The sequence below is a fragment of the Stegodyphus dumicola genome, chromosome 7 (assembly GCF_044657685.1).
Source record: "Stegodyphus dumicola isolate Sdum_Otavi_A_Nest chromosome 7, ASM4465768v1".
Classification (NCBI taxonomy): Eukaryota; Metazoa; Arthropoda; class Arachnida; order Araneae; family Eresidae; genus Stegodyphus; species Stegodyphus dumicola.
Genome location: NC_140774.1, coordinates 157,452,270 through 157,471,284, shown reverse-complemented (window position 1 = coordinate 157,471,284; position 19,015 = coordinate 157,452,270). Strand labels below are relative to the sequence as shown.

Here is a 19,015-nt window from a genome sequence, read left to right as displayed (position 1 = left end):
ATTTAATATTATGGTGCATTTTTAATCTTTTTTATAATTTTTTTTTCTAAAAATTTAGAATTTCATGGGCTGTGGTTATTAAAATCATGTATTACATGTACCATTAAATACCGTAAATGATATTTGATGCGTTTTACTGGTGGAAGAAAAAGAAATTCTATTTAACTCTTCCAGTTTCTGTAGTGCAAAATTAAAACATGATGCTGAAAAAAATCTGAAAGGTTTAAGACTTTAAATTACTTCCAAAGGGCATTTTTTTTAACGTTTTGGTGTGACTTGCATTAAATATCATGTTCCTTAAAATTCAGTTCAACAGCAATATCGCAAAATAATTTTAAAATGAGCATATCTTTAGGATTTTCGCTACAGTCTCGCTGGAGATAATAAATCAATAAATAAATTTTTTGTAAACAACGTTGCCATTGTTCGCTCTGAAATCCCTGAGTTCGTTAATCAAAAATTTGTTTAAGTTTTACAAAGTATGAAATCGATAAAACAAATTTCAAATTAGTGCTACCAGATGCCCATATTAGGTTGAAAGATTGTTATTCTAAATTTAATGGCTCTAGGTACCGTTGTTTTATCAAAATGCAAGAAGCATACATTTATGCAGATTCTTCATTATTTAATTTCTTTAAATATAATACAGGGCGATAATATTTAGTGGCAACAATTTGAAAAGTGAATCAACACAAAATGCCAATACGCAATTAATAGTCCTTCTGGGCAAATGTCCTCTTTTGACTAAATTTAAGGGGGGACGTATAAACACATCTATAACATTTCGTGAATTGTCAAGCAAATATATGTGTATTTAATTTACATGTCTTCTGTTTAGAGGTGTTAAATTCAAAAATGCAAATTACAATCCATTTTTAATAATTAATGAAATGTTATCTATATTTTTTCTTTAACATAGATGTATGTGTAAACAAATTCAGTTTTCTGCCATATGTATATATATATATATATATAAATTTTGTGATCATGTAAGAAATAACTTGGGCAAAGAACGGATTTTGTTGTTCACTTTGGGTCAAAGAAACATTAGTAATGAGTAAAATTTTTTCATTATGATGTGTGAGGCATGAATACTTTATTGTTATTTTAAGAGTTGTTTTGTTCAAAATGCAGTATGTTTTGAAGCCTTAAATGGTCAAAATAAAGCTCAGAATAAATGTCTTATCTGCATTTGCCATTTCTAACAAGTTAAAGCTTGGAAGAATAAAAGCAGTGACCCCTCCCCCCCACCAAACAGGCAAGCTTTTCTATTGGTGAAATCCATGCCTCGAGACAAAATCGGCCAAGATTGTTGTAAAAAGGAAATATGCAGCAAGCATTGGATACCAATTTATTTCTTTGTAAATTTGGCATACATTCCTGCTTGTGCAAAAGTTCCTCTCTTAATGATGACAGATGGACTAAATAAATATCATAAAGCAAGCTCATTTTATCGTTTTATCGTATCAGTTTTTTGCTGATAGTTGTAATGGCTTGAAAATCCTATTGCAGAAGTATTTTAATATTGCATTTGGTTGAGGGAGTATATATGTATGTGAATGCATTAATATTACAGGAATCTGCTGAAAGAATTCTGTACACAGTTTTCAGTATTAAAAAAAATCCAACATCATCTTTGATGCACACTACTATTTTTCCTTCGAAGAACTAAAAGTAGAGGTCCTAATTTTGATTTATTTTATAGGTGTGGGAAAATGACCCTCCTCTCCCAACAGTGATGGAACATCCACAAACAGCATCTGAAGAAAATACTTGTCCTACATCATATGGATCATTTTCAAGTGGTTCAGATCCATCTGCTGGTGTATATAATACTTCTGTTGATACCAGTTCTCAGACAAGAAAAGATGCAGTCGAATCTGCAGAGATTTCATTCAGGTAAATTTTTCAGCATAACATTTTTATGGATCATTGTACAAAATAATCATCTGTTTTTAATTTAATAAAAGAAATAAATGTGGATACCTAAAATAACAAATAGTTTGAAATTAGGGTTTTTTTTTAATTTTAAATAAGGACTTAATTTCTAAATAGATTTTTAGAAAACTAAGATAATTTTGCTTCACTTTCAGTAGAAAGCACAGTACATTTAAGGTAATATGCAGAAACTGGTAGACCTACTGTCAGAGACATCTGCTGCACATTAATGAAGTAGCAATTATACCTATTACTAATGATTTTTAATCCTGTGGAAAAGGGGCAACTGGATAGTAAGTTATTATTTTGCTGGAGCAAATGTGGGATGTGTGCAAGAGTATTGTACTACATTTGGTACATTGAGAAAAAGATATTAGCTAAGTGGCTTTTTAAAGGTATGTTTTTAAGGCATGGCCATACACGTGGGCAAAGTGCTTTTTCTCCTCTCCCGTTTTATATATCTGTATGTGTGCAAGGCAAAAAGGATAACGCTTGTGAATTAATCCAGTAGTAGTATCTGAACTTCAAATTATTTGTTAATGAGATTATAATTTTTTTCTTTGCAAATGGTGACTGATGCTAACCGATAGTGTTGTGGAAATATTGATTAATATTTTATGTACTGGCTTATGGAACTTGGCTTTTTGTTTGTAATTTCTCATCTGGTACAATGAAATTGCAGTTATTTCCCCCCTTGTTTTTGCATTCATATTCCTCTTTAAATTCTTTAATTAATTGCTAATGTCAGTGGTGAAAGTGTGCTGTTATATGTAACAGCTGATGGGTATAGTTTTTTCACATATTTATCTGTTTTCATATAATCATCATGCTGTGATTAAAAAATTCTCAAAACTTCTTATAGGCCACCACGGCCAAAAGGTAAAACCACTGAACATTGGTAGTTTGACCCAAGTTCCAATTCCTTTGAACATCTGACTGCATGGGAGTTCATAGTGCATAGCACCCTTCTCCTCAATTGTAATGTGAATATGAACTATTTTCCGTAAGAAGTTTTCCTTCTAGCCTTTGAATGCTTTGTCATTATGTAAATAATCCTATTGCATTTGAGATGTTGTAGAATAGTCATTGGGACATGTTGAATAGTTTTGTCTGAAAATGTTGATTCCCTATGACCATCTTGATTTTAGAAGAATAGTTAAATCTGAGGGTGAGAAATTTAGCAAATAATGTGGTTGTTAAGGAAAATACACGTCAAAGTTCCATAGATCATTGGTTATTTAATACTCTAACATTGTTATACAGTCAAAAGTCTTTAATCCGGACTCGTCAGGACTTCGGCGATTCCGGATTATAGATCATCAGTTTAAATCTGGTAAGATGGCATGCAAAAATTATACACTTCAAAATATGAAATCTTAATTTATGAAATAAAGAGCAGTTGTGTTCTAAAGGGTATCAGAATTTAACAAAAAAAAAAAAAAAAAGAGCTTAATATTTGCTTTATTAAACATTTCTTTCAACATGCGCATGCATAAAGCATACATTGCGCATAGTCGAAATTAGAAAATTGCAACCAAAAAACTATTTTATGCGTGTTCGTGATATTTATAATGATGAGGAAATTTATTTAAATCATATCGGAGTACATCGAGATGAAACACTGCATTTAGTAAGGAATTGTAAACAGAATAAAATAAAAACAACTGCCCTGAAAATGAGGATAGTGCTGACAGATCAACTTCCAGTTCATTGTGCGTCGCAACCCCCCCCCCCCAAAGTCCGCAGCAGAGCAGCATGAAATCGATAAACAGATTTCGGAATGGTTAGAGAAGCAAATCACCTCTCTGTCACTTCATGCTTTTATCCATTTTTTGCAGCAATTCCACTTTTTGTTGGCAGCTGCAGAATCAAAAATTCTATTTGACATAATTGAAAGTTCAAGCTTACTTTTATAAAGTTTCCAATTCGAAGATTAAGGAACAACGCAATCTGTAATAACACAACTGAAATAGATAATTAGATAATTTTTAGCTTAACTTATACCATTGGTTATACGTTAAATGCACATGCGTAAAGGCATATGTGCATGTTCAGAAAGCTTTTGAGGTCCGGATGACTTTTGACTGTACTAATTTAAGGCAATAGTTTTCACAGGAACAAGTTAGGGACACATTGTCCAACTTAACTATTCACTAACAGTTTATGAATTAAACTTTATAAATTTAAAAATTATTTTTACTTATAATGAACTAACATGCATAACTTCTTGGGATTCTTGACAAAGCTGAAAAACAACAACATCTAACACATTGCCTCCCTTGAAACACCCAAGTGCAAATTTTAGTCAGTAGATGAAATTAACATTAAAAAAAGGGTTGTTAAAACAAAACATACAATACTGAAACAAGTGTTTCATTTATTAAAAAACGTCCATAAATTTGTAGATCAAAAAGGTCTCAGAGTTTGTATTAGTTCTCAACCAAAGTGTTGGTAATGAGCAAAGCTTTGCTATTTTTTCAGTTTTCCATTTTTAGTTTGTTAGACGTGCACTGTGTTGTGTTTAGGGTATGTTTTTATAATATAATCCTATTTCTACTACATAGGGGATAAATTTTTATACGTAATTATTTATTTTATTTTTTATATATTTTTTTCAAGTGATATCCATTCTATATTTTTTTGTGCCACTTAATGTTCTGAAAATCATTTTTTTCCAAATGTTGTATGATTCTACAGTCTATTAATGTTACCATGAAGGAGATTTTTTTCAGGCACCATGTCTGTGCCTTCTACTTTATTAAAGTGGTCAGGAGTAAGAACAGAGGTCTTTAGGATCATTTGAGAAAGCAGTTTGGAATTTTGGCATGTCTCGATCTGCATTAGTAGTTGCAAGTTTTTCATGCATAAGGCTCTGCTGTACATTTGAGACGAAATTTCAGGGATCTCACTTCAACATCCAACTATCAAAATGGAGGATTGAAGGCGGCTTAATTAACCATTGTATATTTTCATAAATTAGAAAATTAAAGGTTGTTTCATTTTACCAAAGCGTGGCAATTTTTTTACCAACCTTCTTGCATCACAAAAGTTTGTACTATAATCACTGTAGATTTCCTATGGCTTTGCTTGACGGGAAACAAATCTCCTTTGGCATTTTCCGTTAATGTAAGATCATTCACCAATTCCAGATGAACTACCTTTGTTGCAAAGTATTCGAACATGCAAATGTTACATCTTGTAGTGCCTTTTCCTCTTCTCTTAAAATATTTATCTCTAAAAGGTCTAGAGAAATCAACACCTATACCCTAGAATACATTAGATTGAAGTCAGCCATAACTTGTTGCGAAGTTTGAAGGCAGTTGCTTCGTACACACAGTTTTTTTTACAATCCACTTATTCTTGCAGAAGCATATGACAACGGTGCATATTCTTCAGGAACAACAATTCAGACATGGATAATTTTTAGAAAGCAAAATTAGATGTTTCTGGTTCCCTAAAATGTGAGCATTTCTCAGTCTGCCTTCTACTCTCAGTAGGCAAGGAGTTTTGCTACTGATATGTACAGGCTTCTCTGATCTTGGACAGTATAATTCACTGGAAAAATTAACTACTAGAGCTGTTTAATGTTGCCTTCCCCCCCCCAATATCATGCAGCTCTTTTGTAGGTAAGAAATCCATATATCTGTGCACAGGAGTTCTGGAAACTTCTTTTCCCCCTAAATCTCTTAATACCAAGAAAATGCACTTATCAGTCTTATTCAAGATGAATATCTGCTGAAGGTGCTGTCATCTTTAGTGACTCCAATTGCCGTTTTTTATGGATTTTCTTTGTTCCTTGTGGTTTTTTTTTTCCTTTGGCAGACTTAGGATGTTTAGAGATGATATGGGGGCTTACCTTTCCATGTACAAAGTCCAATCACACTTCAGGGATTCTTACTTAGACTTGGGCAATTCCATCAGCCACAGAAGTTTGCGATCTTCAAGTTCTGAGTTTATCCATGATAGTGCAACTCCAGAGTCAGTCCAATTGTGTATTCCTTTAATTGGAATCTCAATACTGAAAATCAATTTTCAGTAAGTTAGGAATTCTAATCTGGATAAAGATTGGATTTTTAGTTTTGCTGCTTGAGTTTTAGAAGTTAAAAATTTTTTCCCGTAATTTTGGAATAAGTGGATACTGATCAGACATAAGACTCCTCACAATGCACGTAATTCTGTAGTTGACTTAATGGGATCTGTGATTAATTGTGGAATTTTCATCATTCACAGCAAAGAAATTGCATTCTGTCTGTTCCATGAAGTGTAATTTTAAGAGAATCTTTCCTTCCATAGTTGTTTTTCATAAAAACTACACAATGTACAAGTCAGCCTTAAGATCATAGATTTGTGCTATTTCAGTAAGAATAGTTCTTTTGTAACTGCCTCATCATTTGAAATGAAAATTGTAAAAACTATGTGTTGTGTTGTATTGTTGGATTTTTATTGCATTTTCTGTATGACCATTGTGTATTCAGCATTCATCAGTTCATTTGAAATATGTATTAACACATCTAAAACGTTCAATATTCACTTTCTTAACACAAATTTTTCTCTGTTCAACTTTCTATGATCATCTACTATCACCATATCAATTATGAGTTCATCGACGCAAAAATCTGTTTTTTGCACGATTTTTGAAACTGGGAAAATGGTCCTCATCAATAGCTAACTGTATAATATCTATAGTAAAACTAAATGATGCTATGGCATTCCATAAGTCACTTTTAATCTGTTATCTTTTAATGTATCATCTTTCCAAAAATTGTTTGATAATTCATATCTTCACTTTTTGAAGCATTTTCTCAATATTGGCAGAAATTGTGATTGGAAATATGCATAATCTAAGTAGAATATGGAATAGCTATTCTGCTGTTAGACCCAGCTTAAATACACCATCTGGTGTGAAATATCGCGAGGACTTCGTCGACACACCATAACTTTTTAATTTTGTTATTGCATTCAATTCTTTTATCCCTACATGGTGTAGCAGTTAGATATCTTTTGATGCATACTCTTGAATCTCCATAATTCTCTGTATATATTAGATCCATGTGTACTTCTGTATGAAGTCCAGTCTTAGGGTGATGCGAATAGCTTTCTCTTTAAAGTCTGGTATCTCTCATTGCTTGTTGTTTTGGTTCTCTCTACTTTTCACGTGATTTCTTAGATGGCAGTCGTATCTCCTGTATATCTCGGATGCGTATTTAAGAAAAAGTTCATTTGCTTTTCTTTCTTGGATAAATATGTCTTCAGATTTGCCAGGTTTTTTTAAATTTTGTCAGTGATATCTTGAGTAATTTCACTGTCTGCAATAAATTCATCCTTCTTTACAGCTTGCAACAGTCAAATCAAAATTGCTTTAATTCTTCAGATATTTGATTGGTTTTATTTTTATTTATTTTTTTTTTGAGACCTCTAACCAATATTTCATTGCTTTGTGCCATGTTAAGATACCTTTAACCACACGTTTATGTAAATGTAATTGCTTCATAATAAAGTAAATAAATAAAACAGATTTACTAATTAGGTTATAATACTCCTAGTAGTAGTTTCACTGACATGTTATCCACAGCACACAAATTCCAAGAGATAACAGTTATTCAGTTTATTAGTACCACTGAATCTCCTCTCTACCGGACCGCAAATAAATATGGAAAAAACACGTCACAGAAGTATCCACATAAGGCCCTCGTGATTTGATATTTGTTACACTAATTTAAGGAATTTAATTTTAACAATAACAAGTGAGGACACGCTGTTCACCTATGCTATATGGTCAGAGAATTGCAGAATTACACAAAGAATATTTAGTTCTCATACGAGGGTTGGAACTTTAATAGTGGCAACAATGCTGAAAAAACGCTATGCAACAAAACCAAAGAATATCGCGTATACCACAAGTGAACTACATACCTACCTTACCTCTCAGCAAAAAGACTCGTCCTGCCTATGTCACACGCATGCGGAGTGACGCGAAGAACAGGTCCTTGTATTAGCTCGCGGTCTAAAGTAAGTGTTGTCAGGATGTTTTCAAAACAAGAACAACGATGTTAGATAAAAATTGAATGTGCCAGAGGTTGTACAGCACGAGAGTGTCATCAAGGGCTTCAAGAGGCTTGCGGGGAATCTGCATTGCCTTACAAAACCGTAGCAAGATGAGTGAAAGCATTCAGTGAAGGACGCCAAAACGTGGCAGACATGCTGCAGCCAGGTCGTCTGAGTGTTATCGATGCAGACGTGCAAGCTCTTGCCGCACTAATGGATAGTGATCGCCGCCAAACGATTCATCAGCTGGCCGGACAAACAGGATTAGCGCATACGACTATGCTGCACATTCTGGAACGCCTGTCCATGAGAAAAATTGCTTCACGATGGGTTCCACATCAATTGACGGAAATGCAGAAATGACTACGATACGATGCTGCCCGAACCCACCTGGAGCGCTATGAGCACAAAGGAGATGCTTTTTTACTCCGTATCATTACGCTGGATGAGACTTGGGCCCGATCGTACCGCCCAGAACTAAAACGCCAATCAAACGAATGGCGTCACCACGACGTTCGAAATTTCGTCAGAACCCCAGCAATGTGAAAGTTATGATGATTCTCGTGTACGACTGTGATGGTGTTATACTAACGCATACCATTCCCCCACAGCAGACCATCACTGCGCAGTGTTACTGCTCATTTTTGGAGCACAATCTCCGACCAGCTTTGAGAAAAAAAACGGCGACACTTTCTGCAGAACGCTCCTCTCGTTTTGCATGACAATACTTGGCCGCATGCAGCACAAGCTGTGACTGATTTGTTCAAGCGATGGGGCTGGGAAGTGCTTTACCATCCACCGTACTCCCCAGATCTAAGCCCATGTGACTATGACTTAGTTCCTAAGATGAAGGAACCACTTCGTGGCACTTGCTTCCAAACTGTTCCTGAGATTCTTGCGGCAGTAGGCCGGTCCATTCAAACTATCAACAAAACAGGTGCTGCTACAGGTATTCTGCGACTTCCACATTGTTGGAAACGGCTTGTACACAATGCTGGCGACTATATTGAAGGACTGTAAAACATGGTGACATGAATCACTTTTGTATTCCTTGTAAATAAATAGTTGCCACTATTAAAGTTCCAACCCTCGTATGTATAGGCACAGGCATGCTTATTCAGTAGCAAAATAATCGAGGAAAAACTAAGTTCACCTTACAGAAAACTTTGAAGGAAATACTTTTCGTCCCAAACATCTTTTGAAGTAAAAAATTAAATATAATTCTCTAAATTTTAATTTTTTTAATTGTAAGAAAATAATGCACGGGACATTTTAAGGTCATGCTTATTTAGTGTTAAATAAAGCTTGAAGGTAGACCAAGAAACCAAAGTCATGCTTATTTCATGATAAACTTGTAAGACATTTAGGTGCTAAAAACCTACAATGCATTGTGCTGAAAGTGCTTTGATTCTATTATTTTCTAATTTTATTTCAAGTTATGCTGTCCAAGATTTTAAATTGTTCTTTTATTTCTTCTGTAGAATATTATAATGCCTTCTTAACAGCCAAATTCAGCAACTTCAAATTTCATACATATATACCGTATTTACACGAATCTAATGCGCATCGTTTTTGGCCAAATGTAGTACTCAAAATTGGGGTGCGCATTAGATTCGAGTGCAAAGTTCGCTGATGACGTCAACAGAATTTAAATCGTAACAATGGATTACTGTATTTCTCGACTACATTTATCGTTGACACGTTATTGCATACTGCAGAGTACGTAGTCACGAAATGGAGGGCAAGCCGAGAAGAATGTCATATGACGCTACTTTCAAACGTAAAGTAATTCTTTATCCTGAAAGAAATGGCAATAGAAAGGCTGGGAGAGAGTTTAACGTAGCTGAGAGCAATGTTCGCTTGTGGCGGCAACAGAAATTGGCACTGTTTGCAACTAAAACTAGTAGAAAGAAATTCACTGGCCCTCGCAAAGGAAGACACCCTAAAATTGAAGGAAAAGTTTTGGAATTTGTACATGAAAGGAGGAAGAATGGACAACCTGTGACTAGCGACACTATAAGAAATGAAGCAAAAGAGGAGGCTGAAGTTCTTGGAATACCGAAACGAGAATTTAAAGCTAGCCGTCGATGGGTGGATCGGTTTATGAAGCGGATGGGCTTATTTCTAAGACGCCGTACAACAATATGCCAAAAGCTTCCTGCAGATTTTGAGGGAAAACTACTAACATTTTAGCGGTATGTCATCACACTTCGGAAGGAAAAGAATTTTTCAATGGGGCAAATTGGCAATGCTGACGAGACGCCAATTTGGTTTGATATGCCTCGTAACTACACCATTACGGAGAAGGGGACTAAAAAAGTTATCATCAAAATAGTGAATAAAGAAGTTTACTATAAATCACTGATTGTAGAAACTGTTAGCTAGCTAGAAATGTTACGATTTATTTCATGTTCATACTTTACGATATGTACCGTATATACGGTAGTGGTAATTAACAATGATTGTTTCACATAACAAAAGCCTACTAATACGTTAATTCTATGTTCTGTTACTTTATGTATAAATCCATTGTTGTATAAAATATGGTATCTAAATTTAAATAAAATTATCATACCATTGATTGATAGTTTATATACAAATCCATTGTTGTATAAAATAAGATTTAATAAATTCCTCATACCATTGATGCACATTAGATTCGATGGCGCATTAGATTTGCATAAATACGGTAGTTTTTTGGTACTTATTTTTCTAACTTTTGCAAATACAATATTATTACAAGTTAAGTAAATTCATTCACAGATAATGTAAAATTATGCATACCAAAGTATATCTTTTTAATTGTTACAAATGTGTGGGAAAAGGTATGCTTACTGAGAACACTTTTCTTTTTAGGGAAAGTTCACCTTTGCAGCAATCATGTGCAAACTCAGGACTGCCAAAAAATATCGATCATAATGTTTCTTCTGTAAAGTCCCATATTCAGCTTGCACAACATAATGCTATGGCAGGACCTCATTGTGCTGGGCCTCTTAGTCCTCCCTTAATGGGTGGATTGGAAACTATGACTGGTATACGAACCATTGCAGGACTGGCTAGTTCAGTTCAAGTAGCTGGAATACCAGCAATTCCAAGTCCACCAACAGTACTCTTTAACTCTTCTCAGCCGGTAAGTAAAATTGGTTTGAAACTGAAATTTGTAGCATTTTGTATTTTATATTGTTATTTCAGTTCATTAAAACTATAATATATTTTCCTTTTTAGATGCCACAGACTGGTATGTATCAGCCTCTTCAAATGGATAGTCGTCAGACACCTGCTGCAGCTGTTGCAGCAGCAATGGTGCAGTTTTCACAATCACCTCATGGTTATGCTCCATTAGGCACATATGGTCTATCTCACCAACCACCTCCTAATCCTCAGTTGTCCAATGCATATGGTCAGCAATCACTCTTTGTCCAACCTCCTGCCACTCACCAGGGTCAAGATATATATTCATCAAATCAGTATCGGGTACAACCACCATATCCCCAAAGTCAGCATATTTCTTCTAATCAGGTAAATTAATTCATTTGTTGCATGCATTGTGCATGTAAAGCGTTTTCTCAACCTTGGATATATTATAGTGTTATAGTAGATATTAGAGTCCTGTCTCCTAGGTCGAGGTAACAGCTGAGTTTTTTTAATCTCCTCCCTCTCCAAGAACTATATGTAAAAACTTTAAAATTAAATTAGCCCAGTCACTGGGCAGATGGATTCGACTGCTGAGAACAGTATTGGGTTCATGCAGAGTTCTCTTCCCTTTACTAATTCAAATTGCTAGTGAATTTGACATATTTTCAATATTCATACCATCTCATGCTATATGTGATGCTATGAATATTGAATTTTCAGTCAATAAAACATAGGCTAATAGCATACTAGAGAAACATACTTGTAATCATAAATCATTTCTTAAAAAATTTCAAATGGTTTAAATTACAAAATGACAAAGGATAAGAAGCATATTAGACATTGTGTGTTATATGGGTTTGACAGAAGGAGCACTGCAGCTAAAGCAATATCCAATTGATTGCTGTTTTCGAAAGTCCAGAGATGTAAGCCAGAAGCTGTAAAGACAAATAGCATTCTGAATGATCATCATCATTGGTTTTTTTTTAGCAGATTCTGTAAGCTATATCAAGCACTGCATGCAACTGTTTGAATTAGAGAAAACTTTTTATTCGAAGCAACAGCTTAAAAATGAATGCACGTTCTTTACTTCATTACAAGGCGGGATCATTGTGTTCCACATTAACTTTTTGAAAAACAGTGGCGTGTCAGAACAAGTACCTGTGTTTTTTCTGCGTCATTCTGAAATGGATCATTTTTGGAATGATGTGTTATGAGAAATGGATACTGTAATGTCAGATGTTGGACTGTCTCACAAAGCAGGATCTGCTCCTCCAACATTAAAAAAGGACTGCATCCTGAGGGTATATAATGAGATCTACTGAGAGCAAACTGTTAATGCTTACATGTACTGCAAACAGTTGAATAAACGTAAGTGTCCAGCTCTTTTCAGTCAAAAAGGTGTTACCTTTTACACTTAAAAAATAAGAATGAACTTTGATTAATTCAATATTTCAATCATGACTTAAATTTATATGCAGTTGTTTTAATGGTTTCTCCCATATATAACATAATTACAAGCCAATTTACTCTTAAGCAGCAGCCCCCCCTTTTTTTGTATGTGTACCCAATTAAAAACAAACTGTTAATGCTTACATGTACTGCAAACAGTTGAATAAACGTAAGTGTCCAGCTCTTTTCAGTCAAAAAGGTGTTACCTTTTACACTTAAAAAATAAGAATGAACTTTGATTAATTCAATATTTCAATCATGACTTAAATTTATATGCAGTTGTTTTAATGGTTTCTCCCATATATAGCATAATTACAAGCCAATTTACTCTTAAGCAGCAGCCCCCCCTTTTTTTGTATGTGTACCCAATTAAAAACAAACATTAAGTCATTCATTTTCTTATTATATGTTATATAGATTTGCCACCAGATAATGTACTTGATTTCCTTAAAATAATCGTTTGTAATATATTTACTCATATTTAATCAAATTGCATTGGATTTTAAGATTGTTTGCCCCCCTTTTTTTGTATGTGTACCCAATTAAAAACAAACATTAAGTCATTCATTTTCTTTTTATATGTTATATAGATTTGCCACCAGATAATGTACTTGATTTCCTTAAAATAATCGTTTGTAATATATTTACTCATATTTAATCAAATTGCATTGGATTAAGATTGTTTGAAAGCTTTATGTATGAAGTACTGGTCTTATTCAGAAATCATACTATCTAATACCTTTAAGTAAGCTACCTTGAGTTTACATGTTTGCTATGTTCTTTCAAGAATATTGAGCTGAATATAATAAGTTTATTGAATTTAGCATAACATGTGTTTAATTGCTTTATCTTCAAGGGAGAGAAATCTGTGCTAAAAGTTGTATTCATTTAGGTTATATTATTAATGATTAAGATATTTCTTTTAGGTTTTGGGTGCTCAGCAGAACATTGCAAGTTCTCACCTTTTGGGTTCTCAGCTTGTTCAGACTAGACCTACTGCCGGTCCTTCTCCTGCTGCTCCTCATCTGCAAAATCTTCATGGATTACAAGCGGTTCAACCAGCACCACAAACATCTTACTTTTCAACATCTGCACAGCCTCAAACTGCTAATTATTATCATCAGCCTCCTGCAACTCCTGGCTCACCTATGCAACAACAACCTCAATATCCATCGCATCAAAGTTATGGATCGCAATCAGCTTTAAATGTGCTCCCACAGACTGCTACAGTTACACCAAACTTCCGTAATTTTGGAAGTCATCAATATAAAGCTCCTAATAGTGTAATGAACAATATTGTGCCTGAAGCTGCCTCTCTGAGATCAACAACTAGATCTCCCACTATAGATGTTGCAACTAATAGGAACATGTTTGGTGTCAGCACTGCTGGTTCAACTACAATGAATACTACTCCTGTTGCTGCAGTTCCTCCCATGTCCAGTTCTGCTGTGGGCAAGATAGGTCAACCACAAGGAACTGCATTGCCCACTAACCGAATCAATTCTGCACCTGGAAAAACTTCCCAATATTCTTTGCCTCAATCTCAGCAACCCTATTATCCTTTTGGGCAGCAGAAATTCAGCCATGTGCAATCAAGCACGGTTAGAGCACCACAAGTTTTGTTTCCTAATGTGGTACGAAATTCCCATCATCAGCAACTGCCTGCTGTTGCTGCTGCTGCTTCCAATTTGCATTATCCTCCTCCTATTCAAAGACCAGGACCTGCTGTGGCTCAAGCTGCCTCTCAACCACCTCCCAAAATGGCAATCAGACCACAAGGCAGTGTTCTGGTATGTGACTGTTTTCCAGTCAACTTGTATACTACACATTTAACACAGTTTTAAAATTGCATAGTTGTTTTGAAATTACATAGTTTTCCCCCTATATATATATACATATAAAGACAGAGAGTTCAAATCAATGTTTTTATTGTAAGTCATGCTTTTAAAATAAAATAATTTTTAAATTTCATACTATATGTGTCTTGTAAATATTACAGAAAAAAAAATGGGATCAATTCTTTGTGTCTGTTGTCTGCAATATATGGTCCTTTTGTCCTTGTAATTAGTTTTGAAAAAGTGTATAAAAGTCTGAAATCAGTTATTTCGGTTATTTCTACCATTTTGGATGTTTGTATTTTTATTTAGGTAATAAAACAGCTTTTAACATTATTAAAGAAAGTTTTGTGTATTAGATTACTTGTTTCACATTATATTGAAGCACTGCATGAACACTGGTTTCTGTTTTGCAGGTTCCAGGTGGTAAACTGACATCTGCACAACAAGCTAAACTAAGGGCTGAAGCAGTTCAACAAACCCATATGTTTTTTGCTCAGTCTAAAACTGGGAAACATGAAGAAAATGTGCCCAGCATTCTTTCACAAGAGAAGAGCAACATGCAAGGTAGCTCTGTACAAAAATTATCAATGGCTAATACAGGCTCAGAAGAGGAAAAAGAAAAGCAGTGTGTATCTTCTGCAAGTGACACTTCTGTGTCTAATGAAGGCAAGGATACTAATGATGGAGGAGACTTACCTGCTAGTGAAGAATGAACTAACAGAATATAATACTCTGGTTTGAGATTTTTGGCCTGTTAAGGGCTTTAACAAAAATAAAAGATGTTATGCTCACAGATATTGGTGTAGCTATTGCATCTTAAATGAGGGTTTGTCATTCAGATTTAACTATCACAACATTGCATGTAATGTTCTGCAAACTACGCCAACAAGCTTTGAAAATTGACACTTTTTCTGTATTTATCTTTCCGTATACAAAAGGGACTTTCAAGTTATTCTAACTGTGGCATATCTAGTAACCCATTTATCTGCAAAGAACTGATAGCATCTCAGAGTTGGTAGTTAGTATTTTGTTGGACTGTTCAATTTTCTATATAAAAAGATACCTTTAAGTTTTCACTACTATAAATTGTAAGTAATGAATGTTTTGTATGCGTGTGTTGGACTATGGGTATGGCTAATAGGTTTATTTTAAAAAAAAGAATTAGAAAGCTGATGGGGAGTTTGTCCTCTGTATGTTATAAGTTTCTGGCCAGTTAGCCAGTGCGGGGATGTATTATTTTGATGTTAGATGGGATATTGAAGTTAAAAAGTGTATCTGTATATTATGAGTGCAAGAGTGTAATAAGTAATTTTAAAATATGGTATGTGAAGTGGCCGGGCTAATTTTTGCTTGAAATACTTACCTTCTTAAGTAACTTTGCTTTTGGCACAAGTGATTCATGGATGTCAGACATAAAAGGTACCAAAGTGAAATCTCAAGAAGTGGACCAAAATGGCGAACAAAAGTACAATCTTTACTGCAAGTGTTTGAGATGCTTTTGCTTCTATTAATTTCTCTCCCCCCCCCATGTGTGTGTTGTGATTTATTCTCCGTGTAGCAATTCCATGCATACTTGTGAGTCGAATGCAGTAATGCCGGGAACTTTTCTCTTCCTTTAGGTGATCTGGCATGCCAGTTCTCACAACAGTGGAGAAATAACATTTTTAGTTTACACTGTTATTTAATTCTTGTATGTATTGTGGGAAGTGATGCACACTGATGCCTGTATGTAAAATGAATGACTTCATGAGGAGCTCTTATTTATCTTTGCTTACTACTAAAATAAAGCTCTGAGCCATATACTCTCAGGCAGAGGTGCCCGAAATTTTTTATTGGGAGTTGTTAAGGCTGCTTTGACAAAATATTCATTCACTTCCTGTATCTCAAGTATAAAGTGGAGCACAGCCAATTTGTGACAGTGCTTTAATGCAGTGGTACTGTTAAGAATCATGAACTGTGTAAAGCAATCTTTATCAGATTTCATTCATGTATACATACCACATTGTGTGAGACACTGCCGGCCAAGTAATTCTGTGGGGTTTAGTTAGATTCATTTTCCTTTTAATCATTCTACAGTTGCATGCTTTTAATGTTGACTGTAATGTGCATTATGCACCTATGAACCTTCAGAGGTGTATGGTGAATAATTTTTCGAAATAAAGATCAAACATTTGCTTTCCCCCATCAGAAGACTGTTGTATGTAGTTGACTTTTGCTGCAATAAAGCACTGTAAAGTATGTAAATTTTGCGTGTAATTTTTGCCTTGAACATTAACACTTCCACTTGTAACTGCTTTGTTTTTTTTACACACATTTTAATTTCACATGCCATGTAGAAATATATATATGGATATCTTTACGTTCAATTGGGATTTAAGGTCAGCAGTAAGTTTCAGATATAATAATCTGTATGATTTTTTTCATTCATTATTCAGAAAACAATGCAAATAGTTCCAGGGTGATTTCAACTAAAAAAAACTGAGAATGAATTTTAAAATAAGATTTTGCTACCAAGATATTAGACTTCAGTAAAAATTTATTTCATGCATGCATAAATTCATGCAAAAATTGGAAGACTACCACATTTTACATTTATTTGTTAGAAATTTATTTTTTAAAATTCACTGTTTACTTTAAAATTATATATATTAACTATGTGATGATTTTGTAAACTGGCAAAGTATGTAACATGTAAATACGTTTTTTTGTTTTAATAAAAAAAGGCTTGTCTAAAATATACTTAGTCTTTTTAATACTTAGAAAGTTTGGCAAAATATTAAAATATCTTCTTGTATGAGAAAGATAATAATCTCTCATTTTTATTGGTAATCTTTTTTCAAAAAGTTTATGCATTCTGTAAAAACTGCAGTTCATTTTGATATTAAAAATGGTAGATTAATTGATTTCTATTTATCGCAAGTCTACACAGTTGAAATTTAAACCTTTTTATTGTAATTAAATTATCGAATAAAGGGAAAATTTATTTTTAATAAAAAGTTGTAGCAGCGTAAAAGTTTCCATTCTGCGTTTGTCATGTGTAAAAGCTCTCAGTTTACTGACAAAATCATATAGCAGTACTTATTCAAATAACTGAATTTTCTAAAAAGAAATCATTAGTTTTTTTAGAGGCAGATGAAACCAAAATATTTCATTTTAACATTTAATTCCTACAATATGTCTGTATTGTGAAGAAATTTGCTTTGTACTAGATTTTTCTATCCAGGATACTCAGTTTAGTGAGTGTTTTATGTCTGGCATGATTTTTTATGCCTGTGAATTTTAATGAGTCTATTTTCATAAAGTTTGGTTTTGGATAACATGTTATATGCTATCATGCCGTATTTTTTTTATACTTTTACACATTTAAATGTTCATTTAATGCATTTCTTTTGTTAATATGAAATATCGTGCAATTGTAAAATTCTCGTTGCTCTAAAATTTTTCAAATAAATTTGATTTATTAGAATTTAAATAATTTTTTAATTATTTGACTGTATTTCACTTCATAATCCATTAGAATAATGAAAATTTTAATTATTTAAGTGATGCGTTTTATTGCTCAGACTTCAAGTTGTATTCCCTAAAATTCAAACCTGTTGTGGGAGTGTATAATCAACAAGCAAGGATGCATCAGAAACTGCAATCTTGTTTTCCTTAGAGGAATAAATTAAACATATTAGAAAAAATGAAGTCACAGTAAGGATTATAATTAATTCTAGATGTTATCTAAATGACCAGCATATTTTTTAACCTTGTTATAAATAAATGAAACATGACATTTTCTCTTTATTTACCTCAGGCATATTTCTGAGAATGATTTTTTTTTCCCTGAATGGATACATATTCAGTGCCATTAAAATTTATTTTCCTCCTAATGAAAGAAAAAAAGTAAATAATGTGGTATTGCTCAGATGTTATTTCAGGGATCATCTTCTTCTCTCTCTCTCTCTCTCTCTCTCTTTTTTTTTTTTTTTTTTTTTTTTTTTTTTAAGGTTCCAATAATGTTAAGCTAGTGAGGCATAACCAAAAGAAATTGAAGGCCAGTTAGTAATTGATTTAACAATTGTATATAAATATATAATTATATAGTTATCTAACTAGGATAACTATATAATTAATGTAATAGATAAATTTTCAGGGCTTAAAAATTAATTATCTATGACTCATTCATTGTTTCAGCCAAACTGTAGATAGTGTGGTTTTTAAATTATCTCTTAAATAGTTTCTTGTGTCTTGAAAATTAGTTCAGCTTATTAGTGGGTCAAATAATAAAAACTTATTTGCAGGTATATTTGAATTAAAAAATGCACTGAAAGTGAGTAGAGCATTTAAAGTAAGCAAATGGGATGTTTAGAAGTTTTAAATTTTGCAGCAAGTTTTAGGCATTGTATATTCTACCTTTATTACATATGTATATAAAAATGTATGTAGGTAGATACAAAAAAAAAAAGGTTACATCAGCATTTGAAAAGCAATTATTGTGTAGGGAACACTTTATCCTTAGAGTGTAGGCAGATGACATTTTCTTGCAATGGTTGTGCTGGTGAGTAGAATAAGTTTGCCGACATCTCGGAGCAATTAAAATGGCAAGATGCATAGAAAAGTGGTTG

General features: G+C 33.6%; 1 protein-coding gene across 10 annotated transcripts in view; it reads left to right on the top strand.

The window, feature by feature from the left end:
• LOC118204556 (uncharacterized) overlaps positions 1-17,142 on the top strand; it is a 109,632-nt gene extending 92,490 nt beyond the window's left edge. For all 10 annotated transcript variants that reach the window (XM_085820964.1, XM_085820963.1, XM_085820958.1 and 7 more), the window contains 5 exons: positions 1,706-1,899; positions 10,840-11,113; positions 11,209-11,502; positions 13,494-14,357; positions 14,819-17,142. In XM_085820964.1, coding sequence (XP_085677090.1) covers positions 1,706-1,899; positions 10,840-11,113; positions 11,209-11,502; positions 13,494-14,357; positions 14,819-15,118 — 1,926 coding nt within the window. In that variant the 3' untranslated portion in view covers positions 15,119-17,142. The remainder of the gene's footprint in view (positions 1-1,705; positions 1,900-10,839; positions 11,114-11,208; positions 11,503-13,493; positions 14,358-14,818) is intronic.
• The last annotated feature ends 1,873 nt before the right edge of the window (positions 17,143-19,015 follow it).